Here is a 20,766-nt window from a genome sequence, read left to right as displayed (position 1 = left end):
CTCTACCTTTATCATGACTTGTTCTCTGATTTGAGAGATCAACCTATCAAGGACATAAAACTGAATTACTAAATGACATAAAGTTTGACATAAAGTTGATACTCCTTTGTCGATATTGGTCAGTATTGCTCCAAAGATTGATGTTATGATTACAATACTATCAACCAACTAAAAAGCAGACTAAGACTAAGAATGGTCCTGCGAAATAAATCAATGACTCTAACTAAACAGTTAATCAGTTTCATTTCCAAATGAAATTGGTCATTGCTCTACAATTACCGTTAGTAGAATATCTTGTTCAATGTTTGAAATGTTGAATAAGACATATGACTCAGATGTAATAAATTATATTAACTATTTTAGCAATGTTATTTTTATTGTTTCCTTTCAGAAGAAACTTGTTTTGTTATTGCATTTTTTCATACATTATGATTTTAATGTTTGAAGAGACTTGGAAATTTAGAAAAGAAACCAAAACACAAATACATATACTCCTAATTGCCTTTTCTGGCTCTTGTCAGTTTCTGAAAGTAGACTTTGGCACTTCAAATATGAGCAATTAAAAAAAAAAAAAACCACTACAGATCTTCTGTGGGAGCAGTTACTACCTAATGCTGACTAAAACCTAATTTTTATAATAGGCAAATTTATCAGAGATTTCACTGTAAAAAAAAAAATACTTTTCATTTTCTGAATGGGGAAATAAGACCCTAGATAATTAAATTACTTATTTGAAATAATAACCCCCCTAAGGTGGAAATAAGGGCATCCCATGGCATATCACACACAGATCCCATTCGAGAGAACAAAAATGTTCTAAGGTGGTCATAAAAGGTCTGCAAGAGTTTGTAATAATAGAAGGAGCATTTCCCAAGGTTAGCTAGTGACTCCTAACCTCAAAAATTCAAGAAACTATGTCCTGTAAAGGTCACGCCATCAGCCATCTGTCCTTGATCTGCCCTAACCCTGCTATAGCCACTCTAAACAGACGCAAAGCTGTCTGTAAATGGAGCAAAAATGCCTGTTAGCAATTCAAAGAAAGCCCACTTCCTCCCAAGGCCAGAGTGCATCCTGAGGATTGTGTCCCATTGCCTCGTGACCTTTGGAGTCACATCAGATAGCGTTTCTCCTAATCTTCCCAGAAGAGACGTGGCAGAGCACCACAGCCTCACCACCCGCTTCTCTAAGGTGGTGGACGGAGATAAGGAATCAGGTTCTTATCACAAGTCATCAGACAACTGGCTGGGTCCAGCTCCAAACTGCAGACCCTCTAAGTCCCCAAACTCCCGAATCGCTGTACAGCCCTGTCTCACGCAATCATTTTCAAATCTCCTCAAGTAGAATTCGTGTCGCCACTCTTTTTGGAACCCAACATCCAGGAGACCTGCTGGAACTGGTGTGCTATCTGAACCCCCTTTTCCCCACCACTACCATTCCCTTTGCACCCGCCTGTTTCCTCTGTGTCAATGCTCCTTTTTGCTCCTGTACTCCAGTGTTGTATACTAGGCAAGGCTGCTATGGATCACATATGACACAGTTTGGCCCCCATACTTTCCTCCTTGGAGTAACAGGCATGTAGCCTACAAGAAATATCAATACTTTAAAAATAATCAGCCATTTCTGCAGTAAACCTGATTTTTAGGATCTCTACGAGGAGAAAACAAAATGATTCCAGATCCCATTCCCATAAAGTGTCGAACAGGGACTGTGAAGCTTTTGTTTTGGTAAAAGGCCTATAAACATCCCTAACAAATCCTGCAGTTTTTCTTCCAACGTTTCAGTGACAACAGAAGAGCAGAAGCAAAATTTTGAGCACATTTTTCTCATCCCAGCAGAACAACTGCTCCATAGGAAAAGAATGATCTTCACGAAGCAACTGTAAAACACACAACCATTTTTTTAAAAATATTTTTTATTGATTTTTCACAGAGAGGAAGAGAGAGGGATAGAGAGTTAGAAACATCGATGAGAGAGAATCATCAATCAGCTGCCTCTTGCACACCCCCTGCTGGGGATGTGCCCGCAACCAAGGTACATGCCCTTGACCAGAATCGAACCCGGGACCTTTCAGTCCCCAAGCTGAAGCTCTATCCATTGAGCCAAACAGGTTCCGGCCACACAACCATTTTAATTGAGTGGAATAAGTGGCATTCATGCTGAATGCCGGGTCACTCTGGACACCTGAAATGGAAGAATATAAATGAGGAGGAAACTACACCAGATCCCTGTAAGCATTTTTAAAAATTCATGGGAAGAATGGATAAATAGAATTCCCTGAGGTCAATGTTTGAGATTTTTTTGCAAGCCTAAGTGGCTGTAATTTTAGATCTAATTGGAAACCAACAAACTGAAAATAAGAAACAAATCAGTCAATTATCATGCCCTAAAGATAAAAGCAATCCACTTGGATTTGTGTGATACAATATTTGGTTAGAAGCACTTTAAAACTGTTTTATACTTTTAAAAACTATGGTGATTTGCTTACTTTATAACAAAAAATTTATCCAAGACCAAAGCTCATGCTCATCTAAATGAAGTCAATTAAAAGAAAAATTTAGTTTATTCTTTATATTAGCACTAAAGTAATATAGGACTCCAACTCCATGAAGTAATTGGGATTCAGAGTCACTATAGCTGGAAACACATTACAGATTCTGAAAATCACTCTTCTTTTGCTTTGTTATAATTTTAAAAATATATATTTCTTTAAAGAATCATGAACCCATACAATTTTTCATGTTGAATGGATCTTAAAAAATCACATCACAGGACTGGCCAGTGTGGTTCAGTTGGTTGAGTGTTATCTCATCCACCAAAAAGGCTGTAGGTTCTATTCCCAGTCAGGGCACATATGGAAGGCAAACAATCAATATTTTTCTCTCTCTCCCTCTCCCTTCCTCTGCTCTAAAATGAATAAAAACATTTTTAAAAATCATATCACAGCTACTTCATTCATTTTAGAAATGAAAAAATTAAAATTGAGAGAGATTAAATGAGTTTACAACTAAATTTATCCCCTAATTTACAGTCTCAAGATAATATCACAGCACACATAGGAAGCCTTAGTCCCCCTTCTAGACTCTTCCCAGGAGTCAGGCTGTATCCTTACTGACCAAAGTTAAGACAGGGAAAAGGATATCCATGATGCCCAAATACTGACATATCAGAGCTTAATACCCACACAGCGTCCACTGGCTCTATCACAAAGCTTGAGGTTAAGCCAATCAACTGCCACTTTAAAAATATTTCAAAGTAAAAAGGACGGCACTTTTCAGAAATGCTTATAGCCCCCTAGCATTACCTAGGGAAATGAGAATCCACAGTCCCATCCAAAGCCGATCAGCTCTTAAAAACAGCATGAGAAATAGCAAAGCTACTTTAAGCTCAATTGCTGAGAACAGTGCATGTACCTCCCAGCCTTCAATGTGAGACTGCCATTCCTCCAACACTTCTAACTTCTCCATCTGTCTCTTGGCCTCGTTGATGTTGGAACAGACAGCTTTCATGGCTTGGAGAGCTTCCATCACTGCCGCGTAGTCGCTGTGTTTCCTTGGAGTCCGCTTCAGCAGCTCCTGTTTATACACAGAAAACAAACCGCCCTTTGATCTTCAGCTTTCTGGTACAGCAGGTTCGGGCTGACCAGGAAATGAAAACTTACAGAGATCATGAGAACCACTTTCAGAAGTGACGTTACCACCTCCACCGAGATTAAGATAAAAAACAAAAGGTTGAACACATGAAGAAGTGGTACCCTGATAATGCATTTTACAGTTACTTTTCTTTTTCCCTGAAAATTGTTTTTAAAAACTAAATTAGCTTTCTCTTTTCAAGTTGTCAAATATCTCACCTGCAGAAAGTAATTTTTTGTAAGTTTGACTTTTGCTCCAACAGAAGTACACTTTCATAAGTTAATTTCACTTTCCTAGTCTTTAACAGAATAGTATATCTTCAGATGAATATTCCCCATAATTTCAAAAATAATTTAAGTGCCTTATTTCCTAATAATTTTGAAGACATTATAAAAGCATGTCATAAATAAAACAAAACTTTTAAATAATGTCTTTGTTACTTCTAACAAAATAAGTAATTGCTAATTTCCATAATACTCCATCATTAAAGAAACAATTGTTTTCACCAATAACTCAAGATCATGCTCTGCTATGAATGAACTGCCATATGCCCTTGATAGCTTTATTTTCTTTTGGTTTTTGGAGAGGGATTTTTGGCTTTTTATTCTTTTTTCTTTTTCCATTCAAGATCGCAGAACTAGAGTGACCTCTAATCTTTTAAATTTATTAAAAGGTCTTGTTAGTTGTTTAAAAGCAAAAAATTAAACATTTTCACCCACTGTCTAGACTCTAGACAGTTGTGACACATTGCTTCTTGATTAGTCATTTGTTTCCTTACTACAGTTGCCATCATCATGTAACTAACACAATTACAGGAATCCTGAGGCAAATCTTTGTAAGAATTTTCTTAATTCTTAACATACAGTGGGAAAATATGCAGTTGCTATATTCTCTTGAAGTCTGTTTTTTGTTTGTTTGTGTGTTGTTGTTTTTTTACCAATTTGCCATAAACTTTTTGACCTTGCAACATTACATCATTCTCAAGACAAGGTTTAAAAGTTATGCTGGATTGCAAGTACTTATAAGAGATATGCAATGCTCTCGAGAAATTCTGAAGGGCAGAAATATTTGTAAATCACATGAAGGATTCAAGTCAGTCTGCAGGACATGAGATGGGGGGCCTGCTGGAAGTGTCTCCACTGGGTATTGCATGTCAAGACGGGAATTTAGATTATGTGAAATAGTGATGAGTAACAGTCGTCTCTCAGTTACCTGCTGGGAATCCAAAAATGTCTAGTTCCACAAATAAGGTCAACATGTGTTTTCTTTAACACACAGCCTAACGCCCTAACATTTTTCTCTGAGTAAACAAAGCCATCCAAAAATCAAAGAGATCCCCAGCACAATTTTTCAGCTGATAGGACCAGAAGGGAAAAGATCAACACCAAAGTATCTACTATACAAGGAAACACTTTTTTCATGTTTGTGAAGATAATCCTCCAAAAATGGGAAAAGATATGTCATCTCTCTCCTGCTTGAAGTTGCTCTGAAATAAGCTTTTTTTCCAACTAAGGAATTGTCCATGATCCTATCTGTTGAAAGGCTAGCTCCAGCACTGGAGGGCATCCTTATCCAGAAGAGAGTGATTTACCACAACTACTTGCCATGCTGCACTTCTCTTAATATCACTCTGCCTTCTGACTCTTAAAACAAACAAGTCCCCGGGGCTCCAAAACGCAGGCCAGGAATAACTGCAGTGAGGAGGACAGACGCAAATCTGAGTCACCAGCTTGAAAGTCTGGAAGGACTCTCCCAACGACAGGCGTCACATGGACACCAATCCTCCCTGCCCTCTGGACTGTGCCAAAGCTCTGCAGACCTGGAGATCCCTGTGTTAGCTCCCCTCTATGGCTCACCCAAGCATCTTTACCTGTTTGTTCGAAGAAATTTTACACAGAAACCCAATTTATGCCAAAAGTTATAGTAAAAGGTGTATTTTTCGTTCCAATGTGTAACATTTATTTCTTGAAAAGTAAATCAATAAGAATACCAGTTAATATGTCCATAGCATTTCAGAGTATTTTTAAGTTTGGATACCAAGTAATAATTAATGTATTAAAATAAATCAGAATCAAATATATATGAATAATGTTGGCTAACATTTATGGTATATATACTATGCTAACTAGGTTATTTAAAATAGCCCAAATAACTATTAGGTAATAATTTATACATGCATATATATGTGAATATACACATATAAATACATATATACATCTACATGTACACATTCTTATATGCTATAATTTTGTAATCATTATTTTGATTCACAAGTGAAAACCCAAGGCTTTAAGAGATGACATTATGTGCTCAGTCATACAGCTGTAAGCACAATACTTATGACTTGAACTCAGAACTCATGTGCTCAACCACCACCCTAAAATGCCTATCCTGATGCTAATAGTTCCAAATCCCACCCTTTTTGGAATTACTATTCTAATCTATTCATAAGCCCTTGTCAAACAAACAGTAATTCATACTTTGCAACATGTTTTTCGTTTAAAAAAAAATGTTAGTCATTATAATAAGGCAATGTCCCTATGACCATCATTGAAGCATTTCCTATCTTACAGAGGCAGTATTTTCAGGTCACTGTCATTCTATGTGCATCATTTACTGTCCCATGTGATGCCGGGAGCTAATTCCAGCACAGCATAAATGCAAGAAGTTTCATCAAAAGGTTGATGGAACTTGGGGATTCAGCAGGGCTGAATACATATTATCTGCTGCTGGGATAGCTCAGGGCATTTCCCCACACTTAAAGATTTGCATATTTTATTACCTGCAGCCAGACAGCTGAGGGCATAATAATCTACGTGTTATTGCCTTCTGCTGGTCAAACACTTAACAGCAGAAGGCAGGTCCCCCCAAACTAACAATGGCTACTGTATATCAAACCTTAACCTTTGATATGTATATCTGCTTTGCCTTAGGACAATTTGTGTTAATAAATAGCGAGGGGTCTGGAGATTCAGAGAACTTGGTTTCCAAAGCTAAGCCCTCCTCTGGCTCCCCCATGGATTACAAATTTATATTATATTTCTAGTCTCTTTATTAATTTATGCAACAGCGCCTTCTCCAGATTCCTGAACCCTTCAAGACACTGGGAAAGACCCCCGGCAATGTGACCCACTCCATTCCCTGTAATAATGATTTAAAACCAGGCTCTGAAATTACGTAACATTGACCTTCACTTTGCTAGCACCAATGTTAGAGTAAATCAAAGAGTACAACAACAGAGAACTTACTTAACATAAAAAAGATAAAGTGCTATATAAACAGGACATAATGTACTTAATGGGATCTATCTTGAAACTAATGCATTTACTCTAAATGAAACTCAAATAAGTATATTTTCTACAAAGAACACTTCTTGCTTCTTTTCATAAAAGATTTGTTTCCTACTCCATATATAAATTAGTGACATATTAGTCATTGTCACCCAATGACTACAATAAGCCCTTTCTTTATCAGACTATTTAAAAGGAAAAAATTAAAAATAATAAGCAAAATATGCAGGTACAAGGAAAATGCTATGATAAAGTAAACACATAAAATACCTTCAAAATGAGGGGGTACTTGCATATTCTCTGTATTGGAGTTACTAAATATCCTTCCAGGGGGACATCTGTGTTCTTCCGTCCTGAAAGTAGCATGCAGTTCTGGGGTGAAAATAGGCATAATTAGTTACATTTTTAAAACCTGTAGCTATAAAGCTCACTTCTATCATGAAATTTTCCACTGAAAAGGGTTGAAAGCATGTCTCTATATAGCTCCTCTGAAAAGATCTCATTCAGTCACAAATAACATTCACAGGAACAAGAAATACCTTTGCCTTTCATATTAGTTATAGTAGCCAATATGTGTTTTGGATCTATGTCTTGAAAATTAATTCACATATATTCTCTTGAGTATTACCGGTAAGTCTGAGAGAACAGAACTAGAACTAGAGGGGGAGGAATGAATAAATGGGTGGACAGATGGATGGTGAATAGGTAAATAGATGGAATAAATGGATGGAATAGTTGGAATAAATTGAGGATAGATGGATTAATGGATGGGTAAACAACAGCCAGATATATACATGGATGTATTCTCTTTATAAAGATTGGTAGTGTTGTTTTGTAGAACAAGGTTCCATGTATACCACTGACTAATGATGCAACTGAATTAAGACATGGGACAGTTTTTTGTTGTTATTGTTGTTGTTGTTTTCACAGCAGTAGGCATAGCCAGAGTATCATTATTTGGGGGCCAGTTTCCAAAGCCCCAATTCCCGCATTACAACCCAAAAAGGGTCAGATGACATGTGCACATGAACAACAGGACAAGAGACCCAAGTTTAGGAAATATAAATCTTTTATAAAAGCAGCAGAGGAGGAAGACATCTCTCTCAGGCCGTTCGTGGTTCGTGATGCAAATATTATTTAAAAGATAGGCAGAACAGCCAGGCCAGCATTGCTCAGTGGTTGAAGCTTCATCCCATGCAACAAAAGGTTATGAGTTCAATTCCTGGTCAGGGCACATAACCTAGGTTGCTGGTTCAATCCCCTGTTGGGGCACATACAGGATGACTGACAGATCTCTGAGGGAAGGTGTGGGGATACTGGAAGAGATTAGCCAAAGAATATATATGCCTATATGCATAGCCCATGACACAGACAATAATGTGGTGTGTGTGTGTGTGGGGGGGGGGGTGTGCAGGTGGAGGGCTAGGTGGAGGAGGGCAAAGGAAAGGAATGAGGAACATATGTAATAGTGTCAACAACAACAACAACAAAAGACACACAAGAGTCCCATGGTGAATTGTCTCCCAAGATAAACTTCTAAATAAATAATGGATCAAAAAAAATATCACAAAGGAAACCAGACATTTTTAAAAAATGAATGAAAATAAAACCACATGTCAAAATTCATGGAATGCAACTAGAGCCATATATAAGGCAAAACTCAAAGCTTTAAACACCTACATCACAAAAGAAAAAAAAAAGTCTTAAAGACTCTCAACAAACTATGAACATAATGGAAATTCCTCAACTTGATGAAGAATATCTACCAATAAAAAACTACAGGTAACATCATATTTAAGACGAAAAACTGAATGATTTCCCCCAGAGATAAGAAACAAGGAAGAAGTGTCCATTCTTACTACTTCTATGCAACACTGTACTGGTTCTAGCCAATGCAAAAGGCAAGAAGAAACAAGACATCACATTGAAGAGGAAGATGTGAAATTCCATTATCTTGTTTGTGAAATATCCTAAAGATCCTCTAAAACCTTCTAGAACTAATATAAGAATTTAAATTGCAGGATACAACACTAGAATACACAAGATACAAGAATATACAAAATTCAATTAAATTTCTATACACTGAACAATCCAAAAATTAAATTAAGACAATTCCAATTACAACATTAAGAAGAAGAATATACTTGGGAATAACATTAACAAAATAAGTATAAGACCTGAATACAGATGCCTTAAATATGACAACAAAAGCACAGGCAAAATGAAAAACAATTTAATGAACTGGACTTCAACAAAATTTAAGACATTTGATTTTCAAAAGACATTTTTTTAAAAATGAACAGACAAAACACACTAAGAGGAAATATTTGCAAATTATATGACTGATATAGGAACTGAATCCAAAATAAGGCTATAGCTCAATATAAGATCAACATTGCAATTTAAATATAGGAAAAGATTTGAATGAGCATTTCACTAAAGAGAATATATGAATGGCTAATAAACATGAAATCGAGCTTAATATAATTGGTCATTCAAGAAATACAAATAAAAATCACCTAGCATGGCTATAATTGGATCTGATAATAATACCGTTTGTTGGCAAAGATACAGAAAAACTGCTAGCCTCATACTGCTGGTGGATATGGCACAGCCACATTGAAAGTTTCTTGATAAGTTAAACATAAACATCCTATGACCCAGCAACTCTATTCTTAGTATATAACCAAGAGACTGAAAATATATGTCTGCAGAAAGACTTGTACATAAAAGCCCAAACTAAACATTTCTTGACTTTTCCACATTAACAAATCTCTCTCTCTCCCTCTCCCTCTCCCTCTCTCTCCCTCTCTCTCTCTCTCTCTCTCTCTCTCTCTCTCTCTCTCTCTCTCTCTCTCCCTCTCTCTCTCTCTCTCTCTCTCTCTCTCTCTGAAATGGCCTTTCATATGTGGTATCTTTAAGGTCCATCATTATTATAGCCATTTGTTGACCCAATGTTCATAACGGTAAACAAAAATGGTATATCCATTCAATGGAATGTTATTCAGCAAGAAATAAGAGTGGGATGTAGCTACATACTACAACAAGGATGATCCTCAAAAACATATTCCTCAGTAAAAGAAGCCAGGCATAAAAAAGTTTACATGGTGTGATTTCATTTATATGAAACCTGCAGAAAAGGCAAATCCTTAGAAACAGAAAGCAAATCAGTGATTACCTGGCGCTGATGACAGGAGTGGAGAGGGGCTATAAGCAGGCAGGTGGGGCTTTGGGGGGTAACGACCATGCTCTAAACCAGATCGCGGGGGTGGTTGTTCCACTCCACAATCTGCTAAATATTACTGAGGTCTGCACTTAACAGCTTATTTTTCCCTGACAATTAAATTGTCCAAGTAACTGCCAAAATACACATTTATTTGTGTTATCCTAAATAAATTAATTATGCATTTCTGCTCCATGAAAACTGAATGAGGAAAATATGTAGAAGGAAGATCAGTCTTTATATTTTTTTCCTACCACTCCCATCGTTTGCTTCCTTCCTGTTCCTTTCCCACTTACAGCTCTCTTAGCAGAAGTAAAGGAAACCCTAGGAAGTGATAGATACAAAAGCAAAGTTGAACCTGTATAAAGGTCTTCGCTCCCTGGGAGCCTGGGAGTTTCACAAGCAATTCAGAATCAACCAGGAGAGGGCATTATCAGTGTGTCCCCACACACTAGCCTCTCCCAAGGCTCACCTCCTGTGCTTATGAAAGGACTCCAGTCTCCCTGACAGGATATGGTAAAAGAGCTACACTATTCTCAGCTCTTGATGGGCCTGCCAACAAAGAGCAGCACACGGTAACACCTAAATGTGTACTCACCAAAAGAAATGTCCGGATGGTTCTAATTTTGTTAAGTTCCAGAAGCAATTTTTGTGCCTTCTCATGGTTACTGCAATATTCATCATAAATACGAAACTTGTCTTTCTGTGAATTCAAGGAAGAAATGAGTTAAGAGTCATTTTGTTAGCCATTGTGAAATAGTAACCTGTGTGATGTTTATGAGCAAACCTTATGAAGTGTTTGGTATGTATTAAAAACTATACACATGTATGTATAAATACATTGCATTTCTTTCTTCTCCCTGATCTGTGAAGAATAGCTGTCGAAAGGAGCTAGACATATTAATTATGGTCCTGTAGGATGTGTGCAAAAACAGGTAACTGAGCCATGTGGTAGGAACTTACAGAGCAGGGAGTCCCTAGCTTTGCTGAGGAGATTCATATACAGCTTTAAAAGGGAAGTAACATGAAAGCAAGGATCAGAGAGATGAGTCCATGATTCCCAGGGAGAGGAAGGAAAGCACTGCAGGTAGAGGGAAAGCGTACACCAATCACCCAGGGCTCTAGACACACAGTGCCCTGCCTTTCACCATCACCGAGCTGGGCCGTGTGTTTAAGAGGAAAACTGACCAACAGGAGAAACACGGCAATAAGTGACTGAGGTCAGGAAGCCACTGCAAATGAAAGATCATTTCAGAAATGTTAGTATAAAAAATAAGAAAATGGTAACTATAGCCCTAGCTGGTTTGGCTCAGTAGATAGAGCGTTGGCCTGGGGACTGAAGGGTGCCAGGTTTGATTCCAGCCAAGGGCACACGCCAGGGTTGCAGGCTCAATCCCCAGTAAGGGGTGTGCAGGAGGCAGCTGATCAATGATTCTCTCTCATCATTGATGTTTCTATCTCTCTCTTCCTCTCCCTTTCTCTCTGAAATCAATAAAAATATATTTTTAAAAACAGAAAATGGTAATTATATTTACGTAAGTTGTTATATTGCAAAGAATTTACAATTTTATGTAGCTCCAAAACACAAAGCTAGAACCACTAGCTTAAAAATTGCAAAGGGGTGGTGGGCAATGATTGGCAGGTTCTGGATTAACACAAAGATGTTCTAACAATTGGAGCTGTAACATTATTATACTTAAAATCATTTTTCTTGAAATAAAAAATTTTTAAATAAAAAGAAGAGAGAGAGAGATGGTATGAACCAGAATAAAGCAAACTTCAGAAATAGTTCAGCTGAATGCATGGATGACAGCTTGGTCATGTGTTACAGAGGAAATAAGTGTCAGGGCGGAAGACTCCCAGGTGCAGCCCTGAACTGAGATCACAGCCCCTGCAGCTGGCAGAAGCCTAGGATTCTCTCAGGAAAGGGAACCGGCTGGGTTAAGTGGACACAAACATGCCCTGCTTCCAGCTGTTCGTCTTACTGCACCCAAAGAGCCTTTCCCATTAATATAATTATCTTAACGAAATAGTTTCTGATTACAAAAGTAACATATACAGAGCCTGCTCACTAGCATATAGAAAGACAGAAATTAGAACCTATAAATAGGACAGGACCTAGGGGACCAAATAAATACATGGTGATGGAAGATGATTTGACTTTGAATGGTGGTCAGACAAATGCAATATACAGGTCATGTATCATAGCAATGTACACTTGAAACCTATATGACTCTACTGACCAGTGTCACCTCAATACATTTAATAAAAATAAAAAAATACGTGATGAATAAAAGAAACAAAAACAGGAAATGACATAAAGTTACCTTCATAAAAGACGAGACAGAAATTTAAAATAAAAATTGATTTCAATGACAAAATACTCTTACCCATTATTTAATAAAACGTTATTTTACAGCATTTTTATAAATATGGATTCAAATTTGTATTCTGAATATTAGCATCAGTGGAATGGTCTAACTAGCACATTTTTTAGATAAAAGCTTTTTAGTTCTGAAAACAAGTTTCACTGTACAGGAGGCTTTTCACTTTGCAAATCGTTTGCATACATTATTTTAGTTATTGTGCCCCAAGAGATAAAAATGATCACACAAGCATGAGGTACAATCTGAAAAAGTGGAGTTCTGGCTTGTTCTTCTGCTTGGCTCAGCACCCCTTCCGAGAAGCCATCCTTGAGAAAAATCCAGGCACAGACACCCATGTACCTAGCGTGGCCGGGTTTGTTCACCTCCCGGCTTGTCACCAGTGGATTAAAAGGGAACACTCTGACTGATCAAAGGCTCCGCACACCATTATGAGAGTAAGGCTTTTCTGCCTCAAAAGAAAAATGCTCCATGTTTGAGAGAAACATAAAAATCCATTCATTGAGAACAGCCTGAAAATTCATTAGAATTCAAAGCTACAGAGGATGCGAAGAACTAACTTGGGAAAGTGAAAAGGCTGTTTATTCTTCACGGAATAAAACGGGTGATGTGGGGCCCTCTCCTTCTTTTCTGGCCTCGACTGGGAGAGTTCACTGGCCTTAAAGGACCCCAAACTTTTGGTGTCAGATTTTACTTCTGATGCTGAATTCCCACATCCTCCCAGGCCAAAGGTTAACCCTCAAAAAGTAGGGGATAAGAGCTTTAAAAATAAACTGAAATGTATCCTACAAAATGAAGAAAGCAGGTCCCCACTTCTTGCTGAGCGTTAGGTTCAGGATGTAGGCATTCTTCCACCACTTTTAAGAATTCCTTATGGACCGCAAGGATGTCTTCGATGTTTGAGAACAGAATCTGGAAATAAATGTGTAAGTAAGTACAATGGTAAAGAGAGTTAAAAAAAAAAAAAAAAAAAAAAAAAAAAAAGTCTATGCGACTCTAGTGTTCTCTTCCAAGCTGAAAACTTCAGTGGATAGCTATCTGTCCCACATCCATTCCTTCCTCCCACCCAGCGGGCAGAGGACCAATTTTGTCTGGACGTCCTCTCTCCTCCCACACAGCTTTGGGAACCAAAAACCTATTCCTGGCTCTCCGGGAAAGTGTGAGTGACTGAATCCAAGCAGAGGAGTCCCACCCCCATTCACAAGAATTAGCTGTGGATAAAACAGGGAAGGCAGATTGGCTGGCAGGCTTTTTGATCCTAAGAAGGGTAACCGCGATGGTTAGCTCTTTTCCACCTCTGGAATACTTTGTCTGCATAGCTACAGAGTTATTTTGCAGCTGTGGAAGGGGATAATCCAGGGGCAGAGCTGATAACCTGGATGGCAAAGGGAAAGAGCTAAAGGGAACCTGGCAATTTCATTAACCTCCCTGAGTCACGGGGTCCTGAACATTCGCTTCTGTCTAAAGCTCCCAATGTGAGCGCCAAAATATCTTCAAGTCAATTTGAGCAATAGAGGTCTTTTGCAACCAAAAGCATGCAAAGTAATATACTACTACTCCCCTAAGTAGGAGAATCTGAAAGTTAAGAGTTTAACTTATGGGGAAATAGGATAAGGAGAGCCAATAAAATCCTGGGAAATATTTTATTTTCCATAAAGCAAAACAGCCGGTTAGTGGTTAGCATCAAAAAGAGAAATCAATGATGACTTATACAACTTAAATGAGTAGTAACGACTACAGCCCAATTCATTTTCATTTACCATCCCTTTGTTTTCCCCAGAGCTCTGCAAAATCATCCTCCCGAACAGTTTAAAAGGAAATGTTTATACATGTGTCTCCTGAGCTGCGCATACTATCCAGAGTTTCCTTTCTGCACCAATGGACCATCCAGATTGCCTGTTCTTTAGTGATCAGGGACTGGGAGCTGCCTCTGCCCACATCCTGTCTTTGTGAGCCACCTCTAGCAATCGCCTTCCACAGAGCTCAGCTCCCTCCTTCTCACAGACACTCGGGGTTCTTGGTCTTGGTTTATGTTTCTTTCTTTTTACAAACTTGTCTCAAAAGTTTGGGCAAAAACTATTTTTCTATGTCTCCTATTCCATCCTCTTCATCACCATTTCTTTTCCCAAATTCTGGTTTTCCTTTTCTAATTATGACCCACACAAGTAAATGGCACAAGAACGTATCCTGGGACTGAAGGCAGGTTAAAGAGTCCTGAAGAAACATCCCCCAGATAAATTTCATCTAGGACCATGGTTGGCAAACTGTGGCTCACGAGCCACATGCGGCTCTTTGGCCCCTTGAGTGTGGCTCTTCCACAAAATACCAAAGCCTGGGCTAGTCTATTTTGAAGAAGTGGTGTTAGAAGAAGTTTAAGTTTAAATATTTTGGCAATCAAAAGAAATTTTAATCTTTGTACTATTGATATTTGCCTCTGTTCACTAATGAGTTTGCCGACCACTGATCTAGGCAGAAGCTGTGTGTGGGGTGAGGGCCCACTGTCCCTCCTCACCTTCACTGTTTCCTCTGTGACGTTTTTGTCAACTTTTGACGCTGCACACTGGTTCATTCGGTGTAAGAATGCCTGCATGGAACAAGAGAAGATACAAAGGTAATAACATCAGGTTAATAAAATAACGGTGATGATACACTTAATGTGTTTTTTACAAGAAACCAAAGCTTACAAACCCAATCATTGTTGAATATAGTTTTATCATAAAAGGGGGACTCTTTGTGCATTGCTGTTCCTACCTAAGAATTATTTTTCCTTTACAGTTTTGAGTCAGGGCCACATAAATGTGAATTAAATTTATCCACTGGAGTCTCAAAGTACTGTGGTAACTACTTAGAGTCAGATGCTTCCTAAACTTCTAAGTCTTATGAAGCACAAAAGACCAAAGTCTAATGGGGGGGGGGGGGAAGTGGGGGGTATTTCTAATGAAAAACAAAAGGGCCAGAAAATTCTGAGTTAACCCCTTTAGAACACAGAGAGATTGAGAGAGGGAGGGAAAGTAATTCTTCAGGAAAAAATGGAAAGATACCCCCTTTCTGTCCCCTCCTCCAAGTTTTAGAAAGCCAGAATGTATATTTCTGGGTTCAGCTCAGGGTTCTACAGAGTCCTATGGTAGACAGATAATTTGATTAGCATTTTTATACCTGGACACTTCCTGATGATTATTAAGCTTTGGTCCATAGATAAATAAGCTATTATTTTTACAAAGGGGGGGAAAAAAGAGTGGGATGAGTTACTTATATTAAGCCTCAAAAGAGAAAGTTTAGAAGGAAAAGGAGAAGAGGCTTTCCATCAAGCAAAGTTAATTTGTGTCTTCAAGACCTTGTCCAGTAACTATCTAATGCCCGGGTGAGGCCATCCTCTCCCTTGTCTGTTTTAGGACTCTGCCCGCTACCTGCCAAGTCAGGGTAAAACTGAGCAGGCACCTGCTCCCCAGGGCACAGAGAAGCTCTAGGGACGCTCTGGACACTGTAGCAAACAAAGTAAGGTAAGAATCCCATTTTCAGCATACTGATGATTTAGAATAGGGGTGTCGAACTCAATCAGAGAAGGGGCCAAAATCTAAAATCCAGCCTAAATGGCGGGCCGAATGGTTTACTGAACAGTCATAAACTGTCATTGTGATGGAAACGCAGCGGAGTGCAGTGATGACAGCGCGGTGCGGGCCACATTGCAAGGCCTGGCGGGACGGATTTGGCCCTCGGGCCTTGTGTTTGACACATGTGATTTAGAAGATTAACAAAACCCAGATGTGGTCACAGTGTTCCAAAATTACCACCCTCAAGACATTACTAGTCAGAGTATACAATGGCACAACATTTCTGAGGACAATTTGACAACGTATCTCAAGTTTTTACAATATATGGGCATTCCCTTTAACTCAGCAAATGTAAGTCTAGAAATTTATCCTAAGAAAATATTCAGTCAAGGGGTTTCGGTGTGTTCATTATGAAAGTGGAAACATTGGAAATAACAAATGGCCATCAATAAGGGAATCAGTTAATATATTTTTACACATTCACATTTTAAAATACACTGCAAAAGTATAATCATAAATGGAATGTTATAAAATTATACACACATATGTGTGTATAGGACAGTCATCTCTAAGATAGTATTTAGTGAAAATATTTACAAAGTGGTATACTTGCTATGTACCACATATATGTACACACATACATTTATATACACACATACAAGTATATATGCTTATATATTCATGTGCAAGGTCAGTATACTTGCATTCTGAGAAAAAAAATATGTAATATATACCACAATGCAAACGGTTACCTCCAGATAGTAGGAAAGCAACCTTTGTACATTTCCTTATTTTCAGAATATTTGACCAAGTGCATGTTATAACTTCTGTAAAAAGAAAAACAAAACTATTTGAAAGAAATAAAACAAATGAGCACAAGCCCTTACTCTTCACATTATTTTAGCACCATCTATATTCCCGATTCAACCAATTCATACTTCGTATTCATAACTACAAAGACACTTCAGTACTAATAGCTTCAATAGAATACAATAATTTAGCTGAATTAAATAAAATGAAAAAGAACATAGTAGATATTGCCTTAATTTTTTTTTATTTAAAAAAACATGATACAGCCCAGCTGGCATGGCTCAGTGGTTGAGCATCGATCTATGAACCAGAGGTCATGGTTCAATTCCCAGTCAGGGCATGTGCTCAGGTTGTGGGCTCAATCCTCAGAGTGGGGCATAAAGGAGGCAGCTGATCAATTATTCTCTCTCATCATTGATGTTTCTCCCTCCCTCTCCCTCTCTCTCTTCCTCTCTGAAATCAATAAGATGTCACTTTTTAAAAATGATACAATTTTTTGAACTATTTTCTAAATTTACATTTAATTGGCAATGGAAACACAGGTTTTGAATTGTCTGACTCTGTGTCCATTTAATTGGTATTACTATGTTTAATTTTAGTTTTGTTTTTCTTGAATATTTTTCCACATCCTCATACCAAAAATGCTCTTTAGACCTTTCCATTTAGTCTTAAAATAACATGGGTGATTTAGTTGCCTTGTTTACATTTCAATATTAACCACACAGTAAACAGGTACCCTCTCATGTAAGCAAAGCTTTAACTTCAAGTCTAGACTTAAAAACCTTTTCCTCATAAATTGAACTCAGTCATATCCTGAAACCAATAAATTAAAGTAAGGAGGTAGACAAAATAATTCAAACTATGAGTGAGAATGGGAAATACTAACTAATAAAGTAAACTATGTCTTTAACTGATTTTTTTTTTTTTTATCTTCTTATCCTCCGTGACAATATGGAACTTTCTGCTTAACTGCAAATGACAGAAAACCTGGAACTTATTAGCATTTCTGACCACGCATTTATTTTTCCCAAGAGCCCCATTTTACACAACAGTGAAGGCAGATTTTTGATAGTTTGTTGAGAGTTCAAACTTATAAAAAAAAAAAAAAAACTGGTTGGTATTTTTTCACAAAATGTGTAAGTCTTCCTCCTTGAAAACAGAGATAAATAATGTGTATTCAGAATCATCCTTTAACAACCAATATCTATAAAGTCCTTTCAGACTTTGGTGACTGGGCATTCCATCTTTCTCCTATCAATCAAGAAAGCATTAATACCCTAGTCACAAAACTGTGCATTCAGTCACTCTCACTGGTCCAAAATTTCATTAGAATTAGATCATCTTCATTTTGATAAAAACATATTGGAAATAAGTACTGGCAAACAGTGATTCTCAAAACCTTTTATTGTGTTTTAAAATGTGGAAAGTTTCTTCCAAATACAGATTCCCTGGCCTATCCTCAGAAGGTCTGATTCAGATTGGTTCAGGTCCTAGAAAGCAAGCTCCCTGGGATGCAAATAAATCTGCGTCCTGAGACAGTTGGTCTACCGACCACATGTTGGTGACCATTCCCTTAGTTTCATTCTTCCAAAGTCTGAGAGGGAAAAACAACAACCAGACTTTGAGAAACAAGTGAATCTGAATGAAAAAAAAAAAAAAAAAGTTCATTTGTTTCACCTTGACATTCAACTCTGTCAGACTTCCCCTACATACAACACCCTCTCTTTCAGCCACTGCGAGTGCTAACGCCCGGCCAGAGGACCCTGCTCCCCAATAATGCAAGTCACAACCAACGAGTAAACAGGTCTTAATCATCTCCAAGTCACACTTGGAGGAAGTGAAATGTCTCCAGGTGCCTTTCAGTGACAGACGTGTAGGCTTGCACTCACTCGCCAGCATTCCCCTAACTTGATTCAGAAATCTTCAACTTGCTCCCCATGCTGTTTTCCTCTTATGGTGTATTTGGTAAAATATGGCAAATGCCATGTATGTATTAAAGATTAAGAAATCAAAAATGTCACAAATTTGCTACAAAGAAATCAAACAAAGGAAGAAACCGACCAAGATAAGATACAACAGGGAGATGAGCACAATCTCCCAGCCCTTGGTCTGCCCATCTGGGTCACTGACAGCTCAAAAGTGAAGTCCTTGGTGCATTTAACTCTCAGAGCACAACTGCTCATGTTCTGATGTCAGTGTAGTCAATGATCCCTCTCAACTCATTTTTGTTCCTTCCATCCTTTCTTTTGTCAGGCTCACACAGATCTCTTAAAAGTCTCACAGATGCTCACAGTCTATACTTTTAATTTGACATACCCGACGCCAATCTGAATTTCATAATATTGTACAGGCAGTAAACCTTATTACTCCTATGACTATTCGACATTCAGAATGATCATAGCAACAACTTGTCATCCTAAAACATGGCCAATTTCATACGGATAGAGATAGGTAAATTTTATATATAAAGGTGAAAAGAGAAAAGTTTAAGAGGGGCTGCACTGTTGCAAGAAATTGTATACTCATTTCATGAGACTAATGGGGGGGAAGGGTAAATATTTTCCTTTTACCTCTTGAACTTAAAATAATATTATCACATCAAAATTCTTTAGAGGTTAAGTTATTTTGTTTTGTCTTCCTAAGGGAAAAGCAAAGTCCTAAGAAATGACAAAGACTTGTCATTTGCGTGTGTCTTGAACGCCTGCTTGATAGTGGTACCGTTTTATTGCAATGGAGAAGTCTGAAGGAGCAGTAGGTTTGAGGATGAAAGAATCAGAGTACGTTCTTGAGTTTGAGATGCCTACTGGACACCAATGTGAAGATCTTAAGTGGGGTGTTAACTGTGCCAATCTGAAGTTCTGAGGAGAGAGCAGAACACAAAGACATAAAGCAAGAAATAGTCATAGGCAGAAGGGCCAAAGGCCCCACTCTTTGAAGAATGCAGAGAGAGAACACAAAAGGCCCCAGGACAGAACCTTGGGGCACTCCAACCTTTAGATGTCAAGCAGAAGAAGAGAAAACAAAGAAGCCAAGAAAGGTAGGAGCAAATCCACAAGAATGTGGTGTCATAAAAGCCACCAGCAGAGAGTGTTTCCAGAATGACGGAGTGGTCAGCTGCTTTAACAGTGCTGAGTAACTGTCATGCACAAACCACACATGGCTTGACAACAGAGTTCAGTCACTGTGATTTTGACCTGAGCAGTTCCCAATGGAATGGGCAGAGGGGAAAACAGAGGATGCAGAAATGGAGCTATTACCACAGAAAATGTTTTTAACACTTTAAAGTTTTGCTGATACAGGGAGCACAGGTATGGAAATGGATTTGGATCAAGAGAAGGTTTATTTTTTAAGTTAAATAATACTATCTCAATCCATCCTGCAAGTCACATATTATGTTCCTTTAATAGAGTGAACCTTTTATAACCTCTCCATCTACAGGAGCTCACCCTCCCTGCACACCTATTGATTTCTATAATTTGTTGAGTAGGAATCCTTCCCTAAACATGAAAAAATTGATAGACATGCATATTGTGGTGCTAATATTAATCTGTCAATTTAAATACATATTAACAACAAATTATTAGAATAAATTCAACAATGTCTATGCTATATGCCAGGGAGGTTCTTTAAAGTTTCAGTCTCAGGACTCCTTTAAACTCTTAAAAATTATAGAGAACTACAAAGAGCTTTTATTCATGTACACTATATCTATCAATGTTTAATATATTAGAAATTAAAACTAAGAAAAATGTTAATATTTGTTACCCAATTAATTTATAAGTTTATTAAAAATCAATAATAAACCCATTACATATTAACTATATTAACATTCTTATGAAAAATATTTTCCAAAATAATTGAGAAGTGTGGTACTGTTTC

At 37.9% G+C, this 20,766-nt stretch overlaps 1 protein-coding gene across 1 annotated transcript in view; it reads right to left on the bottom strand.

The window, feature by feature from the left end:
* PREX2 (phosphatidylinositol-3,4,5-trisphosphate dependent Rac exchange factor 2) overlaps positions 1-20,766 on the bottom strand; it is a 208,729-nt gene that overhangs the window by 139,319 nt on the left and 48,644 nt on the right. Inside the window, exons 2-6 of the mRNA XM_036437097.2 lie at positions 15,039-15,110; positions 13,316-13,438; positions 10,741-10,845; positions 7,190-7,291; positions 3,411-3,572 (exon numbers count right to left, since the gene is read on the bottom strand). Coding sequence (XP_036292990.1) covers positions 3,411-3,572; positions 7,190-7,291; positions 10,741-10,845; positions 13,316-13,438; positions 15,039-15,110 — 564 coding nt within the window. The remainder of the gene's footprint in view (positions 1-3,410; positions 3,573-7,189; positions 7,292-10,740; positions 10,846-13,315; positions 13,439-15,038; positions 15,111-20,766) is intronic.

The sequence above is a fragment of the Pipistrellus kuhlii genome, unplaced genomic scaffold (genome assembly GCF_014108245.1).
Source record: "Pipistrellus kuhlii isolate mPipKuh1 unplaced genomic scaffold, mPipKuh1.p scaffold_m20_p_14, whole genome shotgun sequence".
NCBI classification, from domain to species: domain Eukaryota; kingdom Metazoa; phylum Chordata; class Mammalia; order Chiroptera; family Vespertilionidae; genus Pipistrellus; species Pipistrellus kuhlii.
This window is presented reverse-complemented; position numbering and strand designations above follow the sequence as displayed.